The sequence below is a fragment of the Perca fluviatilis genome, chromosome 23, assembly GCF_010015445.1.
Source record: "Perca fluviatilis chromosome 23, GENO_Pfluv_1.0, whole genome shotgun sequence".
Classification (NCBI taxonomy): Eukaryota; Metazoa; Chordata; class Actinopteri; order Perciformes; family Percidae; genus Perca; species Perca fluviatilis.
The window spans coordinates 3,998,433-4,020,707 of NC_053134.1; the positions used below are offsets into that span (position 1 = coordinate 3,998,433).

The 22,275-nt window shown below is 41.6% G+C and overlaps 1 protein-coding gene across 1 annotated transcript; it reads left to right on the forward strand.

Moving 5' to 3' along the window:
* Positions 1–301: 301 nt before the first annotated feature.
* LOC120553047 (interferon gamma-like) lies at positions 302–20,610 on the forward strand. The gene is made up of 5 exons (XM_039791103.1): positions 302–901; positions 13,392–13,563; positions 14,746–14,817; positions 17,765–18,010; positions 19,753–20,610. The coding sequence occupies exons 2-5, from the start codon at positions 13,444–13,446 to the stop codon at positions 19,903–19,905; spliced, it is 591 nt and encodes a 196-aa protein (XP_039647037.1). The 5' UTR covers positions 302–901; positions 13,392–13,443; the 3' UTR covers positions 19,906–20,610.
* Positions 20,611–22,275: the final 1,665 nt, after the last annotated feature.

Consider the following 22,275-nt stretch of genomic DNA (forward strand, 5'->3'; position numbering starts at 1 on the left):
CCGACCCCCTGTTGAAGATCATTGCTCTACTGAGTATTTGTGGCAATATTTAATCCATCCTCTATATGTGCGCCTTAAAAAAAAAAAAAACACCAAATATGGAAGCACAAATCAGACGAAATAAAATGACAAAACAGAAAACACCACATGTTGTGTTTTGTGCCTCCGTTACAGAGCAACACAAAAAGGTTTCCTCTACCTTCATTAGTTAATCACTGATTGGAAGCTCCACCCGGCCAGCACGCTAAGTGACACCAATCAAACACACCTACGGCGATGCAGCACCAACAGGTGCGCTGCATGCTGCTAATTGTCTCGTGGTGGATCCTCTCCCTTCAGAGAGGTGGGTTTCTGCTGTCTGCTGCAAGAATCCTGGTTTTACTGGGACCAGAGAGGCTGAGAGCACTGGTTTTACTGGGACCAGAGAGGCTGAGCGGACTGGTTATACTGGGACCAGAGAGGCTGAGAGGACTGGTTATACTGGGACCAGAGAGGCTGAGAGGACTGGTTATACTGGGACCAGAGAGGCTGAGAGGACTGGTTATACTGGGACCAGAGAGGCTGAGAGCACTGGTTTATACTGGGACCAGAGAGGCTGAGAGGACTGGTTATACTGGGACCAGAGAGGCTGAGAGGACTGGTTATACTGGGACCACAGAGGCTGAGAGCACTGGTTTATACTGGGACCAGAGAGGCTGAGAGGACTGGTTATACTGGGACCAGAGAGGCTGAGAGGACTGGTTATACTGGGACCAGAGAGGCTGAGAGGACTGGTTATACTGGGACCAGAGAGGCTGAGAGGACTGTTTATATTTTGTGTGGAGAATGAGCAGAGAAGTTGAACTTGGAGCAGATTGTGGAGAACTTTGTGGTGCACGAGACTCACAGGATGTTCAGACAGGTGAGTGCAACAACTGTGTGTGTGTGTGTGTGTGTGTGTGTGTGTGTGTGTGTGTGTGTGTGTGTGTGTGTGTGTGTGTGTGTGTGTGTGTGCACGCGAGAATCATTTATTTGTCATTGTAAAACATTGTCACAATGAAATTTAAGTGCTAGGCCTACTTCTTCTGGTGCCTAGAAGTATACATTCATACGCACACGCCTTCCACATACCCTTCCACAAACCATACCCTCACATACACAGAATGGGACAAGTACTTCTAGTGCATACTAATATACATTCATACACTTAACTCACAACGTACTTTTTTTTTTTTTTTTTTAAAGATCACAGTACTGGAAAACCGCAAATGCAGTGCAAAACAGGCCAGATAATCATTCGGCATGATGAAGTCCTATTTCTGTAACTGAATGTTTAGAGTTGTGATGGCTGTGGAGAGAAAGCAGTCTCTGAACCTGGATGTGTGGGTTCTGACAGACCTGTAACACCTTCCTGAGCGGAGTAACTGAAAGTGTTCGTGGCCTGGGTGAGAGGAGTCCTTGATTATGTTTTTTGCTCTGCTGAGGTACTGGGATGAGGCAATGCTGTGTGGCCAGTGAGCAGCCAATGAGTGTGTTTTGCATTCACCCACTTGTGCCAAAAGACAATATTTAGTGTGAGGAAAAATGCTTCAACAATTGTTCTGATTGGAATCTTTAGGTCACATGAAAACGGTCACACTTTTATCAAATAGTAAAAGTCAGGATTCTTTAAGAATTGAGGAACCTTAAAGTATCTTCCATATGAAATGTGTTTGTACACTGCAGAAGTGTGCATCTCTTCTTTGATTGTGCTCCATAGTTTCTGAGACACAGCCACTTTTCTTATCACTATATTTAGCCTTTGACGCATGGGACGACCTAACATTTTCCTAAAATATAATGAAATGTATAGAAAGCAAATAGCCCCATGTGCTCAAAGACTTAAAGTATGGTAAGAACTCACTTTACATTAGTGGTGATGTTTTATTCTGCTGTTTTAAAGTGTCAGGTTATTTATTTAACGGTGTCGGTTACTCTTTTTATTTGTTATTTTTGGTGTTTTCTGTGTGTGTAGGGTACACTGAGGAAGGAGGCTGTATATTTATTTATAATTAATTATCAGTTGTATGAACAGGCAGTAGTAAAAAGTACATACTGTGCTTTTTGAGGTACTTTACTGAGTATTTTCATGTAGAGATTTATAAATAAGTAATGGACAGCAGACATGTTGACTTGTCAGTAAAATTGATAACCTTAACGATGGTTCAAGTCCATCAAGTGACCCAGTAAGCTATTTCAGTGAGTCAGCATGCACAATACCAGGACCTCTCCTAAGTGGAATGCAGCCATCAGTAATGGTTTAATACCAGGGTCTCTCCTAAGTGGAATGCAGCCATCAGTAATGGTTTAATACCAGGACCTCTCCTAAGTGGAATGCAGCCATCAGTAATGGTTTAATACCAGGACCTCTCCTAAGTGGAATGCAGCCATCAGTAATGGTTTAATACCAGGACCTCTCCTAAGTGGAATGCAGCCATCAGTAATGGTTTAATACCAGGACCTCTCCTAAGTGGAATGCAGCCATCAGTAATGGTTTAATACCAGGACCTCTCCTAAGTGGAATGCAGCCATCAGTAATGGTTTAATACCAGGACCTTTCCTAAGTGGAATGCAGCCATCTGTAATGGTTTAATACCAGGACCTCTCCTAAGTGGAATGCAGCCATCAGTAATGGTTTTGAACACACCAAAAAGGTCTGTAAGACTTTAAAATAAATTCTATGGACAGCCAGAGTAGAGCTTTAAGAACTGGAGTGATATGGCTGCATGTCTTCATTGGTTTTGGTCAGAACTCTTGTGTCTGAATTTTGAATAAGTTGAAGGTTGCTGGTGGTCTATTTAGGCCAAAGACCTGCAGCAATTCAAACGGGACTCAATTTGATCCCAGTCTGACTTAGAGTACATCTCTTGGCCGTTATTTGATAGCCCCTCGGTCCTCTGCTGAACCAGAAGTTGTGGGTGAAGGCCGTCTCAAAGCTCTTATTTCTGCCCCGAGGAGCGAGCATCGAGGAGGGATTATCCCGGGGTGCGTCCCAAAGCCCTTAACCCTTGTGTTGTCTTCCTGTCGACATGGACTGGTTGGCCATTTTGGGTCAAAAATGATTTTTTTCAATGCTTTTGGTGCTTATTTTTATTTTGTATTCATGGTAAATAAAACTAATTTATATGAAATTATACCTCATTTTTTTTCTTTAAAAAAGGCATACATTATGAGTTATTATGCCTAATAGTTAAGATCAGAGGATGTTGAGTGGATCACAGACTGGTATATGTCAAAGTTTAATCGGGAGACTGTTTTGAAATAATTTTTAACATTTTTAAACACCCAAAAAACAATGGAAGTAATTATTCATTTTACCTGTGAAGAATCTTGTATGGGTTCCATACCATACAATGTGTATCCATGTTATTTTTGGGCCATTTGGTTGAAAGAAACCCATATTTCACATTTCAAACTTTTAAAAACTGGTCAAAGTTGACCCAAGGACAACACAAGGGTTAAATTGCATGCAATGCAGGAAATCATCAGAGGAGAGAGGCAACAAGTAAATGTGTTTTCGAGACTTCCTTTCCTCTGAATCGTCCCATGAATATGTCTCCTATAATAACTTTGGTGCACCCGACTCATGGAAAAAATTACAGCACTTCCTTTAAAATGGACTCACTTGTGCCTTTTGTACAATTTAGAAATCTGGTTTTAAACTTGCAAACTTTTACTTGCTTTACATAATTGTACTTTCTTTTGTATCCCTATAATCCTAACTTATTTATCAAATTATATTTAATTCTTCCATTCAGAAAGTTTGAGTTTTGTCTTTATCTTTTTCTTATGATGGTGTATTCTTTTCTGTGTTGTCTTTGTAATTACTGGATGCCTTTCCAAATGAGGGCCGCCCCTCAATGATATTTTTTGGGAAAATAAAGGTTGAATGAATGTACATTGCTGGGATAAAGCCTGACATCCGTAGCGTCTCTCAGGCGCGATCTTCCTCCCCGCTTGCTATCTTCGATATCGGGTCTTGGCGCCACCCAGGATGGTTGTGAAATGAGCCTTTTAATCACTGCTTTTGTGGGTATTCTAGCGAAAAAGGCAGCGCTAGAAGTCCAACAAAGCAGAAGTTAAAGAGCTCATGTTATGCTCATTTTCAGTTTCATAATTGTATTTAGAGGTTGTACCAGAATAGGTTTATGTGGTTTAATTTTCAGAAACCACCATATTTTTGTTGTACTGCACATTGCCGCAGCTCCTCTTTTCACCCTGTGTGTTGAGCTCTCTGTTACAGAGTGAGACATCTCACTTCTGTTCCATCTTTGTTGGGAGTTTCACATGCGCAGTACCTCGGTAAGGACTACTAGCCAGTCAGAAGCAGAGTATGAGGGCGTGCCCTGACAGTACCTAGGTAAGGACTACTAGCCAGTCAGAAGCAGAGTATGAGGGCGTGCCCTGACAGTACCTAGGTAAGGACTACTAGCCAGTCAGAAGCAGAGTATGAGGGCCCTGACAGTACCTAGGTAAGGACTACTAGCCAGTCAGAAGCAGAGTATGAGGACGTGCCCTGACAGTACCTAGGTAAGGACTACTAGCCAGTCAGAAGCAGAGTATGAGGGCCCTGACAGTACCTAGGTAAGGACTACTAGCCAGTCAGAAGCAGAGTATGAGGGCGTGCCATGCTAGCAGCTAGGCGAGCATTATAACGTGTGTTACAAAGTGACCATGTCTGTCTCTGAAGTAAAGGCTGGACTACAATAGAGCTGTTTGGAGCAGTTGATGAACAGTGTTTTCTGTTGGAGATGGTAAGTCCCTTTGGGGGGACTTTGGGCTTTTTCACTTTGTAAACTTATAACATGCACAGAAAAGATATATATTAGACAAAGGAAAGGGGAAAAGCCAAAAAGCATAATATGAGCACTTTAAACTCGACTTACTTCGTCTCTGAGACTAAATCCAATGTTTGCAGATTTACCACAAAGTTTTGCCATTTTAAATGCAGGTGTGACCAGCCACCACCACACCTCAACCATACTGAAGATGCCATGTGTGAATATTGTTGGAATAGTCTGGTAGCGACTGTTTAAAAAAGTGGTCATATTATGCTTTTTGGCTTTTTCCCTTTCATTTATTGTTATATCTTTTTTTGTGCATGTTATAGGTTTACAAAGTGAAAAAGCCCAAAGTCCCCCCCAAAGGGCCTTAGCATCTCCAACAGAAAACACTGTTCACCAACTGCTCCAAACAGCTCTATTGTAGTCCAGCCTTTACTCTGCTTCTGACTGGCTAGTAGTCCTTATCTAGGTACTGTGCATGTGTGACTCCCAACAAAGATGGAACAGAAGTGAGATGTCTCACTCTGTAGCTAAAATAGAGCTCAACACACAGGGTGAAAAGAGGAGCTGCAGCAATGTGCAACAAAAATGTTTTTTTTTTAAAGTTAAACCATGTAAACCTGTTCTGATACAACCTCTACATACAACCATGAACCTGAAAATGAGCATAATATGAGCACTTTAACATTTACGATAATGCAACCAGGAATATTTGCAACTATCATGAAATCATCAAAAAAGGTAATATTTTGATTAAAATAGTAATTTCGGGAAGTCCCACAGCATTCAGCAGAAATTCAGTTGAAAGATCATTAAAGTTCAGGCTGAAGTTTGAAATGAAATGGCTGTGAATTCCTCAAAACTGAGACAAACCTTTGACACCTCTTCCTGTTTGTGTGTGAGTACAGGGGATACCCATGTACTGTACTGGGTCTCAGTTAACACCTGAGCGTCGCCACCAAAATCTACCAGCCTGCTTCTCGTTTCCTGTCTACTTCGATCTCCTTCCTGCTGAGCTCGACACAAAATAATTCAGGCGTTCCAGAGTTCCAGATTGCATACCTGTTCTTTTTACTTATGTAAGGTTTACAAGTTAATTCATATATTTGAGTTAATTTGCTAAAAATATATTTACAATGTTTATCAACATATTAAGTAACTTTTTACACGTTTAATTATATACATATAATACACCTGATATGTATAATACATATATACAGTAAGGTGACCAGATTTCTGAGACAAAATCTGGGGACCTTTTCAGCTCAGAAGCGTAAATACCTCAAACGGGTAATGTTTTTATCTCTAAACTAAAATTGGGGACACCGCCCCTGTGCGCCCCAGTCACTAGACCTGGAGCTGCACTGGGGCACATGCCCCTGACCCCTCCCCCTCCATGGGCATGCTCCCCTGTAAGAAAATGTTGTCTATTTTAAAGTGCCCATATTATGAAAAAATCCCTTTTTCTGGGATTTGGGGTGTTATTTTGTGTCTCTGGTGCTTCCACACGCATACAAACCTGAAAGAAAAAAAAAATCCATCCATGGTGTTCTGAGTGAGATACGATTTCTGAATGTATCCTGCCTTCAGTCTCCGGGTGAGCTGGTCAAAATCTGCAGGATTTTCTACGTTCTCACGAGTTCACCATCTACAATCGGTAGAAATCAGTAGAAATTCATATTTGTAAGTGGGATTGTCTGGAATGTTAGTATTATATGAAAATGGCCGGTGGATTTAAGACAAAAAATAATTTATTGAATGAATCATAATTTGAACATAAGGGTCAGTGGCTTGTTGATCTTTACATTGTTAGTTAATTTCCTATCCTGGCCTGGGACACACACTCATACGGTTTGATAAAGTACTTATTGGACTTTAGCTTATCATTGCACTTATAATAAGAACATAAGATAATTTTGCAAGTGAAGACTGTGTGAATATTGTGGTAGTGAATGTTTACAAATGTGAAAAGTCCGATAAACCTCATGGACTCCCAGTGCGACTAGTAGACACAGCGAACCACAGCACAAAAACATATTGGCCTTTTGAACTTAAAATCTAATTAGATTGTACTGCGAAACGAGACGAGTCCTCTGAGAGAAGGCTGAGAAAGTGAAGAGTGTGAAGCTGTGTTGTCTTGACAATGATGCTCTCTGTTGACCTGTGGATATATATATATATATACATACATACACACACACAACACACACACACACACACACACACACACACACACACACACACACACACACACAGCTGTCTGAATCCAGCTTATGTGTCTGTGTGGTTGTGGTCTGTGGGCTTTCAGCAGCATCAACAGCAGCAGGGTGCGAACTACGGGGGAGCTCGGCTCCCCTTAATAAGACGTGGGCTCCCCTGAAAACGTGATTTGTGAAATTTTGGGGGGTCTCTAAAAATATTGACAATGTGTCATTTTGACGTGCAATTTCAGTTTTGTGTAATGTGATCATCGTGGATTATTATGTGTAAAACTGCAAAAATATAACTCATGCGTGATGGTGATTTAAACCAATTCACTTCAATAAAGATAACTATACATGTTATTCTTGTTATGAGCATCAAGGCGTGGCAGTGCTGCGGTGAAAATCCAACTCATGTTTAGTAGGCTACATGTTAACATGTTAAGATTCGTAGAAAAAATATAAACATTGGAGGCCATTAATCGGTGCGCAAAGTCCTTGAAATCCATTCTGCAGTAAGCATCATATAGCCATGGCAAAAAGAAAACAAGGCAGTATAATTAATTTTGGTTTTACTAAAACTGTGTAGCGATGACGTTAATAGCACGACTAATTCACCTGCTGCAAGCCCACTTAGCACACCTCCCACCGGGGTGACAACGCAAGAAGAAGCTGAAGAAATAATGTCCTCTCTGGCTGAAGATGATCCTAACCCCTCTCGCTCCTCTCTCCCGTTAAATTGGAACAGCCAGCAGTGGAGAGCCTGGAAGAGCCCGTATACATGGCTGTTTGTTAAGGATGGAAGCTTGGGGTGCGTCGCTATGGTCTAATTGAACGGAGGAATTCTGGTATTCTTCTTATTGTTTATATATTTGTGGCTGGCTGTTTGCCCTATCTATTCCTGTCGATAAAGTATGATAGGGTAAATCCTGTATAGTGCATACACTTGTAGCTGTTATGTATCTTTGTAAGTCATTGTAAGTTGCCGACGCCACGAACTCGGGCCGCGTGGAAAAAGTGGGCTCCCCCAAAGGCCACGGTATAGTTCGAACACTGGACAGCAGCATCAAGAGTTGTCCTCTAAAACTTACTCTCCCGCTTCTAAGCTCACACACACAGGAGACTCATTCACTTCCATCCACTGAACAGCTGCCACACGCACTGAGCGAGGAGACTACACTGTGTGTGTCTGTCCGCAGAGAGCTGACAGGATTGAAACTGCAGCAGCTTTCAGCGGGTTCAGAGTGAAAAAATCGTTACAGCGTACATTGATGTTAAAATACATACAGGTTGGCAGGACTGTCTGAAATGTTCTGCATCGCTGTACGTTTTGTTGGTAAATGTGAGCTGTTCGAGTCATACACGTCTCTTCATATCAGAAACGAGGAAATTTAATTTGGCGACGTACGTGTGCTACGTCCTCCCATTCTCACTCCTGCTTGGTCAGTGGCTCGCAGAGTCGCATACTGATACAAAGTCTGGCACCTGAGACTGCTGGGATTGGCTTTGGGATCGGATTTGCGGAAAAGTTCCGGTGATTGGTCAAAATTGCGAGTCGCACCAAAATTCCTGGTGATTGGTTGAATTTGCGTGAATTGTTGCGATCCTGGAGGGACTGGACTATCAATTTTTTCTTTCTTTCATTCCAATTTCGGGTCTGTCGGTCACAGTGTAAACCGGGGACATTTTCGGGGACAGCTCCAGCCAACCGGGGACGTCTGGTCACCCTAATATACAGTTAGGCCGGTTACACACTGGCTGCGTGGCGTGATCGTGGAGTTTCTGTTGCGTGTCAGCTGCGTCAATTTTTCTATGTCTTCACACACCAGAAACATGTCTGACGCGGCGCTGCTGCTGCTAGCCTTGTCTGGACACGTGGATGTTTTCCATTGATAGAATGAAATCCCATGTTAAACATAAATATATACTGATCTGATTACAGCGAAGACAACGTTTGCAGTATTGATGGCAAAATAGGCTCCAGAATATTTCCTTCTTTGACAGGTGCAATATTAGAAAATCGTTTGTTTTTTAAATTGCATTATATCTGCATTTATATAAATAACTAGAGACTTTAAAACATCATGTCATTAATATGTATTCGTGTCTAAATTAAATATAAACCTCTTTTCTTATTATATTTTGCCCTGAAACGCTTCCAACACGCTTGCGTGTCGCGTGAAAAATAGGCGTCTGTTCTATTTCTAGCAGGCACGCGTTTTCGGGCCGAGCCTGAGACGTGCGTGTGAGGCAGGCAGTGTGTGAGCTCTAACCTGTTACCATGGGAACCGAAATATAAACGGACACGCCACGCAGCCAGCGTGTAACCGGCCTTATGTTAATCTCCAGAATATCTACCTCTGTGTTCTCCTCTGTTACCTCAATTTAAGTTCTGCCAGTGTCTGGTTGGTTGGTTGGTTGGTTGGTTGGTTAGTTCAGCTACATGTGACTTAGACACCGACAAGTGTTGTCGTCGTTATGGGGCTGATGAAGGTTAGATTAAATTGCATCCAGCGCTGAAATAATTAGCTTTGAGACGGCCTTCACCGAGGAGGGACAGAACAACTTCTGGTTCAGCTGGAGACAGAGGAGTCGAGAAGCTGTCAAATATAAGGGGGGGGATGAGATTCAGCCCAGGTTTCCCTCACTTGCTTCCCTTCCTCCAGTCTTCTTCTCGACATTGCTCCTTGAACTTTGACCCTCTTGCTCATATATGCTGCGCAAAGGATTGTGGGTCCGAATAGCATACGGCAAAATCAGACATGCTGTTAGACATACTGGTCATTTTGACATACTTTTTATTGGGACATTTTAAATCCTTTCCTGGCATACTAAATAAGATAGTATGATAGTATAGGTATTGGAACGTAGGGTCGGTTTTCCCTTGCTGAAGCAAATAGAGGTAAAGTCCCTCCCCTTCCGGTGGACCTCATGGGACATTTATTTCGGAAAGAAAATGTCTAAAATGTCTGTTAGTGAACAGGGAGAGACTAACAATTGCTTGATCCCAATTGAATTGAGCCATGAGTTACTACACACATGAAGTTTGTCAATTTTGAAGATCATTTTGCAAGTGAAGACTGTGTGAATATTGTGGTAGTGAATGTTTACTATAAAAGTCCAATAAACCTCATGGAAATTAGACTTAAACCGGTCAGATAGTTGAATGAGGCTTGTCCCATTTACAATAAAACTCTTTCCCTGAAGCACAGACCCCGCCGTGTGGGTGTGGGTGTGTTTCACACCTTGTGTGTGTCAGACAATGGGTGTGTCTAGCTGACAAGAAAAGCTTCATATTTGGAGTTTCCTTTTAAACTACATAAAAAAAAATAAAAATAAAAAAAAAAATAGGGACTTCTGTGAGTTAGTCAGTAGAAACACCTCACGCCCAGCTGGGCTGCATTACTACATGTCATTATTTCCTGTCCTCATTTGACTTCTCAGTCTCTGCTTTTATTCATTACATCATTTACTAGGGCTGCTCGATTAGGGGAAAAAAATAATCATCATTTATTGAACTTAAACTGTTCAAATCAACAGTGAAAACCCCTTCAACTGATCCTCAGAGATCCCTCCTCCCTCCTCGCTCCTCGGGCCAGGAATGAGGGTACGAGAGGGCCTACATGAAGGAGGGCCAGAAAGACTTCTGGTTCCGAGATATCAAATTAGAGACTTGGGGATTTGGGATCCACCCATAATCTCTCCACCTAGTCCTGGGTCTTCCCCGAGGCCTCCTCCCAGCTGGAACGTGCCTGGAACACCTCCTTAGGGAGGCGCCCAGGGGGCATCCTTACCAGATGCCCAAAGCACCTCAACAGGCTCCTTTTCAACGCAAAGGTGCAGAGGCTCTACTCAGAGTTCCTCACGGATGACTGAGCCTCTCACCCAGGGGCGTAGCGCAAAATTCTGGGCCCTGTAGAAAGGCATTTTCTATGGGCCCCCCCCCCCACATCCACAGCTATTCATTCTAGCATCTTTTTGGGCCCTCCTCACATGAGGGCCCTGGGTACCCAGTCTCCCTCCTCCCCCACCAAGTCCGGTAAATCAAGGCGCTTTGCCTCCTGGCTCAGCTTGACTGGAAACTGGATATTAATGCAATTTTAATTATCAGCAGAAAGTTTTGCACATCTACAGTATTTCATGAGACGGGTGCAAAGGAATGAATTGTCATTTGTTTTTTTCAGTCTTTTTAAAGCTGCCCCATATACTTATACGTCACTGTATGGTTTGAACAGTTAACTTCATGTAATATTGTATGTGGCTTTTTCTTTTGCGCGGTGCAAATGTTCCACCAAATCAAGTTCCTTCCTGAGACTATTTAGCAGAGCCAACGTCGCTGCGTCCGGAGCTTAGCGCTGCCCAAGATGGTTGTGATCTGTTTAAAGAAATGCAAACAACTCTGAGTGTTTTTTTTTTTTTTTTCCCTCCTATCCCAGAATGCATCTGTGGTGTAGCCAGACTTTACTCCACAGCGCTGGGGAGAAAGTTCTGGCAATGTGAGACTACTACGAGTGTGACAATGCTGAAAAATGACAGAAGGTGTCATTGTGTAGGATTAATCTGAACTCCTAACCGTTTGCAGTGTATTTTTGTCTGTGTTTTAGCAGCTAAATGCTCCACTTTCCTCACCAGCTCCTCTCTAACTCTATCTGTGGGTAGTGGGTTTTTCAGAGCTTGTTTGATGAAACCGTATGCTGCATGAAACACTGAGACTGAACCTGTGGTGTAGTCTAATGTATTGTAGTGGGTATACTGCGTATACCTATAGTATCCCATAGACTACACCACTGGATTGAACCAAAACAGTGTAAGGTGTAAAATCCAAACTAGGAGCTTAACAAAAAAAACGTTTTAAAGCTTCGTAGAGTCTGATAATGTCCAGGGTCTCTAAGGCTACGTTCACACCGCGAGTCTTAATGCTGTTCACATGACCTTTGTGGCCTATATCCGATTCCAGTGTGAACTGTTTGCGGTTTCGAACTGACCCGCATGCGCAAAAAAACAATAACAATGACATCAGACGCAGTGCGCTGTTGCACTAAAGTTAGGATGGTTATGGAGGAAGTCAGCTTTTTCACTTTTATTTCAAGATGTTTGTGTAATGGCAGCTGTAACATTAATGAGCAGGTGCTGAGGAGGAGAAGAATGAGAAAGAGAGACAAATTGGCCATTTTGGCCTTTTGCTGGGTTATGGCTGCAAATTCACTCTCCCTCCATTGACTTTCTCCATCGCTGTTCTCCACGTTGTAGCCTAGACAAGTTTTAAATGTTACTGTCTGTGTCTAGGGCTAACTCCCGCCGGCGCCTAATTGTGACAAATGTCGATGTAGATTGACGTAAAAGTCGCATCAAATCCTCCTCGGTTGTTCACACTGCGGCCGCTTTGAAAAAAAATCAGACCTGGGTCTGATTCGGGACCACATATGGAAGTTGTCTAAATCTGATTTGGAAAAATCTGATCTGGGCAAGATTTGAGTGTTCACACTTCTGAAGAAGTCACTTGACCCCCAAAGATAAAATCAGATTTGGGCCACTTTTGCCTGCAGACTGAACGTAGCTAGCTTCACCACAAGTGCAAACCACAATTTGAAACAAAGTTCCCAGGAAAGCCACAGGTGCAATTCAGAGCGCATTGCTCAGGTTATCTGATATCTGATCCCCGATCAGTTCAGCCCATATCGGATCCGATACTTAGGATCGAGATCGGGACATCCCTAGATGAAACGTTATATTTACTTCAACTAGGAACCAATGGGCTGGTGGTTAGGTGGTCTCTACTGGTTTTATATTTAGATGCTCCAGTGTGCACCGTCAGAAATAAAGTTCCCAATAAAACCACAGGTGCAATGAATTGCTCAGGGTTTGTAATGGTTTCCATTGCGATTTTTCTACCGGATCGAATGATTTCTGACGCATGCTATTGCATCACAGCACGCGCTTTCCAGTCGCTTCTGATCTGAACACGCAAACTCCATTTTGTTGCATGAAAATACAGGCCTCTACCCCAGTACCCATTAGTTCCCTGTATGCAGTGAAAGCATTAACTGCATAAAAACCATCAAGGGGGATGTAAATTTCAAGCAATGGGCGGATGATTTGTGTCTGACATGTATGTGAGGGAGTTGGAAACCCCTCACCCACTTCTATGAAGTTTGGTGATTTAAAGGAAACTGCACGACCACAGTTTTCACACCTAGATCATCTCTCGCTCTCTCTCCCTCGAGTTATAAATAAAAGCTTTCATGACAAGTCAAACAGTTTGAGAGAACTTCAGGGCAAGACACACACGACCGTCAGGCAGTCAGACAGGTCTTTTTATTCGGCCTGTATCCGTCCTTGGCATCGCTCCATCAGGGATTGAAACCGCCAATCTCTCACTCACACACAGGGCCTCGACAGGCTTGGGATTCGAACCAGCGGCGATAGCGAGCGGGGCTATAATGTTTGCCACAGCGAGGGCAGTGGTCTGCCTGTCTCTCTGGTTGTCGGTGTGTCAGGTCCGGGGCGCCTACATCCCTGCAGAGATGAACGAAACCATCCAGGGCCTCTTGCAGCACTATGTAAGTATAAAGTACCACGACTGTTTGCTGTTACCTTGTACTTATGACTGACAACTGACATAGTATCTGCTGCTGTCACACTCACCACACACTCATATATATATATATATATATATATATTTATATATTTTTATAATAACATATATATATATATATATATATATATATATATATATATATATATATATATATATATATATATATATATATATATATATATATATATATACACACGTACACAAGCATGTATGCATGCATGCATTTATTTTTTCATGTTTTTAGTTTGCTGCAAACATTGTTTATCACAATCATTCATGTTATTTTTTATTATTACACAATATTTTCTAAGTTAGCAATTTATGAATGATATCACAGTCATGTGTAGGCGACTGCAGGGCGATATCCTTGATGGTGCATTCAAGGACACTCCCATCTTCTAAGTTTTAAGAGACAGAGTTAAAAGCATTCTTTTTTTAAATGAAAGAAACAAGCGCTTCATGTTTTTATTTTAGGGTTAATTTCTCCTTTTTTCTTTTTTTTTTTCTTTTTTCTTTTTTTTACTTTACAACTGAGCATTTCAATGAAGTGCTTTGCAGCAGTTGAGACAAAAAGCTTAGATGTTGGAGTGTCCTTGAACGCACCATTGAGACAGTTTTTATGCAAAAGTCTTAGATAGTATAAATGCGACTTAATAAATTAACTGAATTTACAAAATTTTATAAACAACTTGTGTGATTATCTGATATTGGAGCTTATCAACGGCACGTCTCTGAAATGTCAGATTGTCCTTGAATGCACCAAGAGTTACTAAAAGTAGCAATGCAATTAATGACCAAATTCACAATATCTTTTTCACAATGTGTTTGATTATTACAAGTCTTTTGTTTGATTATCTGATCTGACAGTTGGTCAGCAATGTCTCTAATAGTTCAGATGTCGGACTGTCCTTAAACACATCAGTAGGGACAGTTTTCAAAAGTCACTGAAAGTTCAAATGCAAGAAACGATCTAATTCATATTAATCTTTTTCACGTATTTGTCATTTGCTTTTCATTATTATAAAAACAAAACTCATTAACGGTCACCAATCATTTTTATTTATTTTGCTAATATGTGAAAAAACACTGACATGGTGCCTTTTGATTTACATCAAGCGTGACCTGAAGTTTGTCTTTTTTGCAGACTATCCCAATTAAAGAGAGATTTAACCAGAAGCCGGTCTTCTCTCACGAGGCGCTGAATGGACAAATGGAGGTAAATAAGTCAACTTGATCATTGGAACAGTTTAGCTTCTATACATCTACAAATAGAAACCTGAAGTTAGGGTTTTATGCATGTCCACTGTCTTTAATCTCAGTCTCCTCTCTTTAAACATCAGAAGACGTGTCTTGTCTCAGGCACAAATGCAAACACTGTCTCAACCATAACATTAATGGAACCTTTCTGTCTTTCGGAGAGAGAGATCAGAAGATTAATACCACACTCTTGTCTAAAGTACAAGCTGGGGGTTGGTTAGCCTAGCTTAGCATAAAGACTGGATGGAGGGGGAAACTGCTAGCCTGGCTCAGTCCAAAGTGGGGGAAAAATGCACCTACAGCTGACTAATTAACACACATTTGTGCACAAACGGAAATGCAGACATCCAGCTGTTTCCCCTTGCTTCCAGTCTTTATGCTCAGGGGCGCAGCACAAAATTCTGGACCCTGTGGAAACCCATTCTCTATGGGTCCCTAACCCACATCCACAACTATTCAGTCTAGCATCTTTTTGGGCCCTCCTCACATGAGGGCCCTGGGTACACAGTCCCCTTTCCACCCCCAGTCCAACACCCCTGTTGGTGCTAAGCTAGGCTAATTGCCTCTTGAGTCCAGCTTCGTACTTCACGAACAGACATGAGATTGGTACTGATGTTTTCATCTAAATCTCAAAAAGATAGCAAATAAGCTTACTTCCCGACACCATTCATTTAGGATCAGGTGGCCCCCAGCCTGGCACATTAAACAGAGAGCAGTGAGCTTCACAGTTGGGGAGTGTTAGCGTACTTCTAAGGGAGTGTTGGCGTACTTCTAAGTGCACTAGAAAGTATCTAAGCTGCTTTCCATGTTCTCCTGTTGAGCTCTGCCATCTCTATCTACCTTTTCCTCACCGAGTCAGCAGCCGGCTGGTGTTTCCCTCGGGTCACAGTCTGAAACTGTGAGCAGAGTTTGCGTTGCGGTTCCTGTGGTTTTTATTTCCCTGCTGGCAATGCAAACATTGTGCAACCTTGTTAGTGCAACTATTCTCAGGCTCCGAATTAAACTTTCACTCTTCACCAACAATGATGAAAAAGACACTTCACGGGTTGGTTTCGAGTACCGAGCGAGTTGAATCACCAAACACCAGCCCAGGAGTCTTTACATGTTACAGTCTGCAGAGCTTCAGGGGGTTGTTTGCAGCTTGTTGTGAAATCTTGTGTGGTTACTTAAGATTGAGGCATTGCAGACTAGCTTTAAAGCTGTGGTAGTGCTTCATGCTGTATACTTTACAAATAGACTTTACTCAAAAGGAAGAAATAAGATAGAAAAAGCCTGAACCCTTTCCTCCTCAGCCAAACAAATTATTAGATAACAATATAAAAATAATCAATTGACTCACTGTGTGTGTGTGGATTTTTTGCGTGGAAAATAAACCTTTTTGTAGTAATAGTTTGCAATAATATTATCATTCATAATCGAAGATTCTCTTTAAGCTCTTAAAAAGTGTCCGCTGTCCCGTTGAGCCGTTGTGGCGGCGAGAGTCTCGTCACTGTCGGAAGTGTTCTGGCATCAGAGAACCGAACGTGAGCCGGCTCTGGCCCAACAACATTGGACCAGTTTTCGGCCCCGTTGTTGGATCCTGTATGAACAACGTGACGTTGTCTTGGCCCAACTGGTTGTTGGAAGAGACGATGAATGGAGCATATTCTTTGTTTAACAAGCTGATCATGATTGTTTTGTGGTTCGTATCCTATCCTCTACCGGCTCGACCCTCTGGGATTTGATTCTGAAAGCAGTTAGGTTTGAGACACACGAATACTGTATGTACATTCCTGCCAGCCTAGAAACCTAGACTCACCCTAGCGGCAGCAAATGTAAATGCACCGAAGTCATTCTTAAAAAAGGAAGATTCTGAGTTTTGCCGACCGGACACAGTAAAAGTTGAATCGGTCAACTAGCGTTGCTCTGGTTGGTTGTAGCACTAACCTATTGCATGCAGAGGGAATTTGAAAGACAACCGTTTATCCTGCCCCTCGGATTGAGCCCTGACCAATGGGGAGCTCCCAGTCTGGCTTGTCAGGCTCCATTCTTGCTCCATTCACTTAAATTATGTGAGAGTAGAAAGATAAGAGAGGCACCAGAGGAAAGGATTGGTTCAACGTAGGTTCACGCCGATAAATCTTCAGGGAGGAAAACGATGAAATTTATGGTGCAAATTTATGACCCCAATTAAAACAAAATGGGAGGCTTTGCTCAGTTATTTACACAGAATGGAATGTAAGATATTCACAACAAGTATTGAGGAACATTTTGAAATTAGGTTGTAAAGAAATGTCATAAAAGTCAAAAATATGTTAATGTCAGGATGATTTAAAAAAAATAAATAAATAAAAATAAAAAAAAAGAATCATATTCAGGTATTCATGGTGGTACACAGATATCAATATAGAAAGTGGTATTTAAAAGCCACCCACCCCACACACCCCATTTGGGTTTTCCCATTTAGTTTCTTCCTCACCACAGCAACATAGGTGTTACATGTCATCCCCTAAATTTGTTCCAGCGACTCATGACTTTCAAACCTGTTGGCGATGTTGGAGTATGACATTCATGTTTCACAGTTAATAGTGTCATTTCCCTTTAAGGCCTACTCTGTGCTTAATTTAACTCCTGTGTGGGGAAACCACAGTTTTTTTCCACTGTGTAAAAACGTTTTCAGCACCCTGAGTGGTACAAGATTGTCAAGCCAGAGAAGACCAGCTCTTTTTTTTATTGAAAGGACTAGACCACTGATATTATATGGTTTAGGAAAATATATATATATATTTTTTTACACCATCAGTTTTGAGTTCCTACTTTCTGCATTTTCAAGATGCCTAAATCATCGGTATTCTTTAATTGAAAGCGGCTGAAATTTAAATATCAACCACCAGAAACTAAATATCACCTTTTTGTTTCTCTCTCAGGGAAAGCGGGTGTTCATTGGAGGCGTTCTGGAGACGTACGAGAAGCTGATCGGCCAGATGTTGAAGCAGCAGCCCACCCCGACTCCCCAGACAGCCGGGAGCACCGAGCGTCCCGCCTCTGCCGGCGATGCAAATGTCAGAAAGGGGCTGAACTACATCTTGAAGAAGGTCAAGGAGCTGAAGAAACACCATTACAAGGAGCAAGAGAAGCTTCTGCAGGAGCTGAAGGCTCTCGAACACATCAAGGTAGAGAGACGTAGACTCCCACTGGGAGTAGGGCTTATAAAGGGTTTGTAGAGGTCTTGAGTAGGGGCTACCGTTGAGGCTTATGTAAAGGTTGTGAAGGGCTTGTTGCTGCCTGATTCATACCGGAAACCTGATTTTGTTTTATGCATGTGCGAAGATGGTTGAGTTTAGGCGTTGATCTCGAATGGTTAGGGTCAGGATAGCCCATTGGTCAGGGGATGGGACCTGAACAAATGGGGTTTCCGGTACAGATTGGGTAGTGACAGGTTAGGTTTACAGTTAAAACACAGCGCCTGGGATAGGGGCACGGCCACAAGGGGACCACTGATGTAGGAAAAGACTTTAAAAACTCCCTAAAAACCAGGTTCATATATCTAAAAAGCCATATAAAGAGACCCCAATATTAAAAGGGTTAGGATTAGGTTAGGGGTTTACAGATGTCTGGGCTTTAAAGCATTGTTTAGGGGAGGTTGATGTAGGCCTTAGGCTTTTGGATGGTCATGGAGGGCTTTTGTGGGGCCTATGTAGGGCTTATACCAAGACACATCAAATGTTTTATTGGGCCTATAGGCAGCATATGTAGGGGCTTAAAATAAGGCTCAAGGAAGGATTGTGTGGGACATGAAGTAAAGCTTCTGGGAGGTTTATTTAGAGGTCTATGAAGGGCTTAAAATAAGACTTAAAGTGTTCATATTATGCTTTTTGGCGTTTCCCCTTTCCTTTAGTGTGTTATACATCTTTTTTTGTGCATGTTATAGGTTTACAAAGTGAAAAAGCCCAAAGGAAACACTGTTCACCAACTGCTCTAAACAGCTCTATTGTAGTCCAGCCTTTACTTGTCTCAACGATAACATTAATGGAACCTTTCTGCATTTCGGAGAGAGAGATCAGAAGATTAATACCACGCTCTTGTCTGCTTCTAAAGTACAAGCTGGGGGTTGGTTAGCCTAGCTTAGCATAAAGACTGGATGGAGGTGGAAACAGCTAGCCTGGCTCAGTCCAAAGGGGAAAAAATTAACCTACAGCTGACTAATTAACACACATTTGTGCACAAACGGAAATGCAGACATCCAGCTGTTTCCCCTTGCTTCCAGTCTTTATGCTCAGGGGCGCAGCACAAAATTCTGGACCCTGTAGAAACCCATTCTCTATGGGTCCCTAACCCACATCCACAACTATTCAGTCTAGCATTTTTATAATGCTCGCCTAGCTGCTAGCATGGCACGCCCTCATACTCTGCTTCTGACTGGCTAGTAGTCCTTACCTAGGTACTGTCAGGGCACGCCCTCATACTCTGCTTCTGACTGGCTAGTAGTCCTTACCTAGGTACTGTCAGGGCACGCCCTCATACTCTGCTCCTGACTGGCTAGTAGTCCTTACCTAGCTACTGCACATGTGTGACTCCCAACAAAGATGTAACAGAAGTGAGATGCCTCACTCTGAAGCTAAAACAGAGCTCAACACACAGGGTGAAAAGAGGAGCTGCAGCAATGTGCAGTACAACAAAAATATGGTATTTTCTGAAAATTAAACCATTTAAACATATTCTGATATAACCTCTAAATACAATTATGAACCTTAAAATTAGCATAATATGAGCACTTTAATGAAAAGTTTATTTAGGTTTACAGAGGGCTTATGTAGGGTTTCGCCATACATTACTAATGTAGGTCTATTCCACCATAATACTGTGGTCTTAGGAATTTGTGTAACATGTGTCCTCCTGTCTCTGTCCCTCCTAGCTGGATAACCGTGTGGTCCAGAGCAAAGCTTTGAGGGAGCTGCTGTGGCTGTACGAGGAGGCGAGCTCATTGAATGACGAAATCGAGCTGAGGAGGAGGAGGAGGAGGCGCCGCCGCCAAGCTCGGAGGGTCAAGACTCATCCGAGAGCCTGAAACACCAACAATATGTCAACAATGACAGCAACAGGGATGATTAATGACAACAAATTTTAATTTATTAAAAGAAATTTTAATTTTATAATACCAAAGAATATCCAAATTTAAACCAGCGTGCCAAGTTTTTATTTTATTTTCTAAGAGGTTATTAAAGAGGTTATTTATAAATAAATGTATATTTATTACACCAGCAGCCTAAGCCTAGAAGATATTGTAAATTTTTTTAATTCCTGTATCTTTTAAAGGATGTTTGGAGCTCAATACTTGAAAGAAGCGTGACGGTTTGATCCTGTGAAATGTTTAACTAAAAGTCAGTCAACTCACTTTATCAATCACAATATTGATCAATTGCCACCTGGAAATACTTGATTTCTACTTATTTAAAAATGCTTATTTAATGCTCAGAAAATCAGCCAGATAGAATTATAATATATTTAACTGTCAGCAGCTCAGGTTTTAAACATTACTCATATAGTACAAAGTACACAAGAGTTGAATACTGACATAAACTTAAATGCACTCTGAACATTTGGGTCCAGCACTGAAGTAGAAGTACTATACTCTTTAGGAATTTTTGTATTTTACTGACATGTAATATTCTATTTATGTTTGTATTTAAAGTGTATTTAATAATCGTAATTCTGTGACTGATGCTAATTTATTGTATTTATTGATTGGTACATGCAGAGCAATGCAACTGAATAAAGCACAATGAACTTCATTTTCTAATTGTTGTAAATGTTTTTTTGCGGATAAGATGCACTTTGTTATTGATTTGACGTCGCGATTTAAGTTGTGCTCGGAGTCTGAGTTCATGGTTTTCTGAGACGGAGAATGGAGATTAGTTGACTCTTTAGCCATCCTTCTTGCAGCCAAGACAAATTTTCTGCTGCATTTGTGCTTAGCTGAAGAAGGTTCAGGCACAGCCAATCATAGACTATGTTTACATCCACACCAATATTCCACTATTATTCCAAATCTGACAATATTCCGAATGTGATACAGGTCATGTAAACGGCATATTCCGGTTGGATATACCGAATAAGGCCTTTTTCCGAATATTGCATTTTCCAATTAAGACGTGGGATATTCCTGTAATATTTGGGTTTTAGAAGCATTCTTTGGACATATTTACAGCGACCTACAGTATATACAGAGCATTCAGAATATGCGTCTCGATCAGTTTACGGCTTATGGTCATCTCTGTGCGTTGCTATGGTTGCTTTACACAAACCAACCAGCCGACAGTTTGCAAGGCTGCAGGCTGCAAGGAGAAACCCAGCTACTTTTAAAACATTATCAAAGACTTGGATATCAACAGGTTTTTGGATATAAACAAACATCGCTACGCCATACCTGTCAAGTTTTGGATTTGAAAATAAGGGACATTTTCCAGTGCCCACCTCGAGCAGTCCCACCACCCCAACCAAGCTCCAGTATCCCTTACATTTTAACACAGGTGTACAAGAAAGCTAAAATCACCACTTGATGCAGAATGCTGAAAACATTTACACTTTATAACACTGCTTGTCTTTACATTTACATTTTATTTTCATTCCACACATTCTTTTCATTTCATATTGCTTTTCTTTTACAGTTTTTCTTTTCATTTCACATAACTTTTCTTTAGTGAGTTATTGTACAAATTTGTTGCAGACTTTGCATTCTTTAAGACTGTTTTGGAAGGAGTGTATTAGTGGGCTGGGCCAGAGTGGTTTACATGAGAGTAGAGCGCAGACAGTTCTGTTGTCTAACGTCTTCCTATTCTCTGTGACAATCTTTTGTACCGTGCTAAACACCCTTTCTGAACTTGCATTGCTGTGGGGAATACATAGTAAAGCCTTCAGAAGTTTTGGCAGCGCACCGTCTCTGTCGTAGCGTCACTCATCCGTCTCTGTTTTTTTTTCCCGCGTTGTCACTCATCATCTGACCTCACACACTAACATCGCGACAACTGCCACCAACTGGCCGTTGCTCCCAGGCTGTGGAATAGCTTACCTCCTTATATTAGGGAATGTTCCTCTCTTATAGAGTTTAAACGACATTTGAAAGCTTACTTTTTCACTCTGGCTTTTGATCATCTATGAGTGCTGTGTTAATGATGTGATAGGATTTTAGTAGTGTTTACTAGTGGCAAGGTCCGGAATTTAAATGTCTTGAATATTGTTTTATTTTATTTTTTGTACAGCACTGTGGTCAACTTTTGTTGTATTAATATGTGCTTTATAAATAAATTGAACATTGAACATTGAACCTACAGTACCTGTAGTAGGCTGCTGCAGGTGGCAGTTATCGCGAGGCTAGTGACAGAGCTCAGATTGGGAATGTTTTTTTTTTTTTTTTTTACTCCGCTCGGGTCTGGAGTAT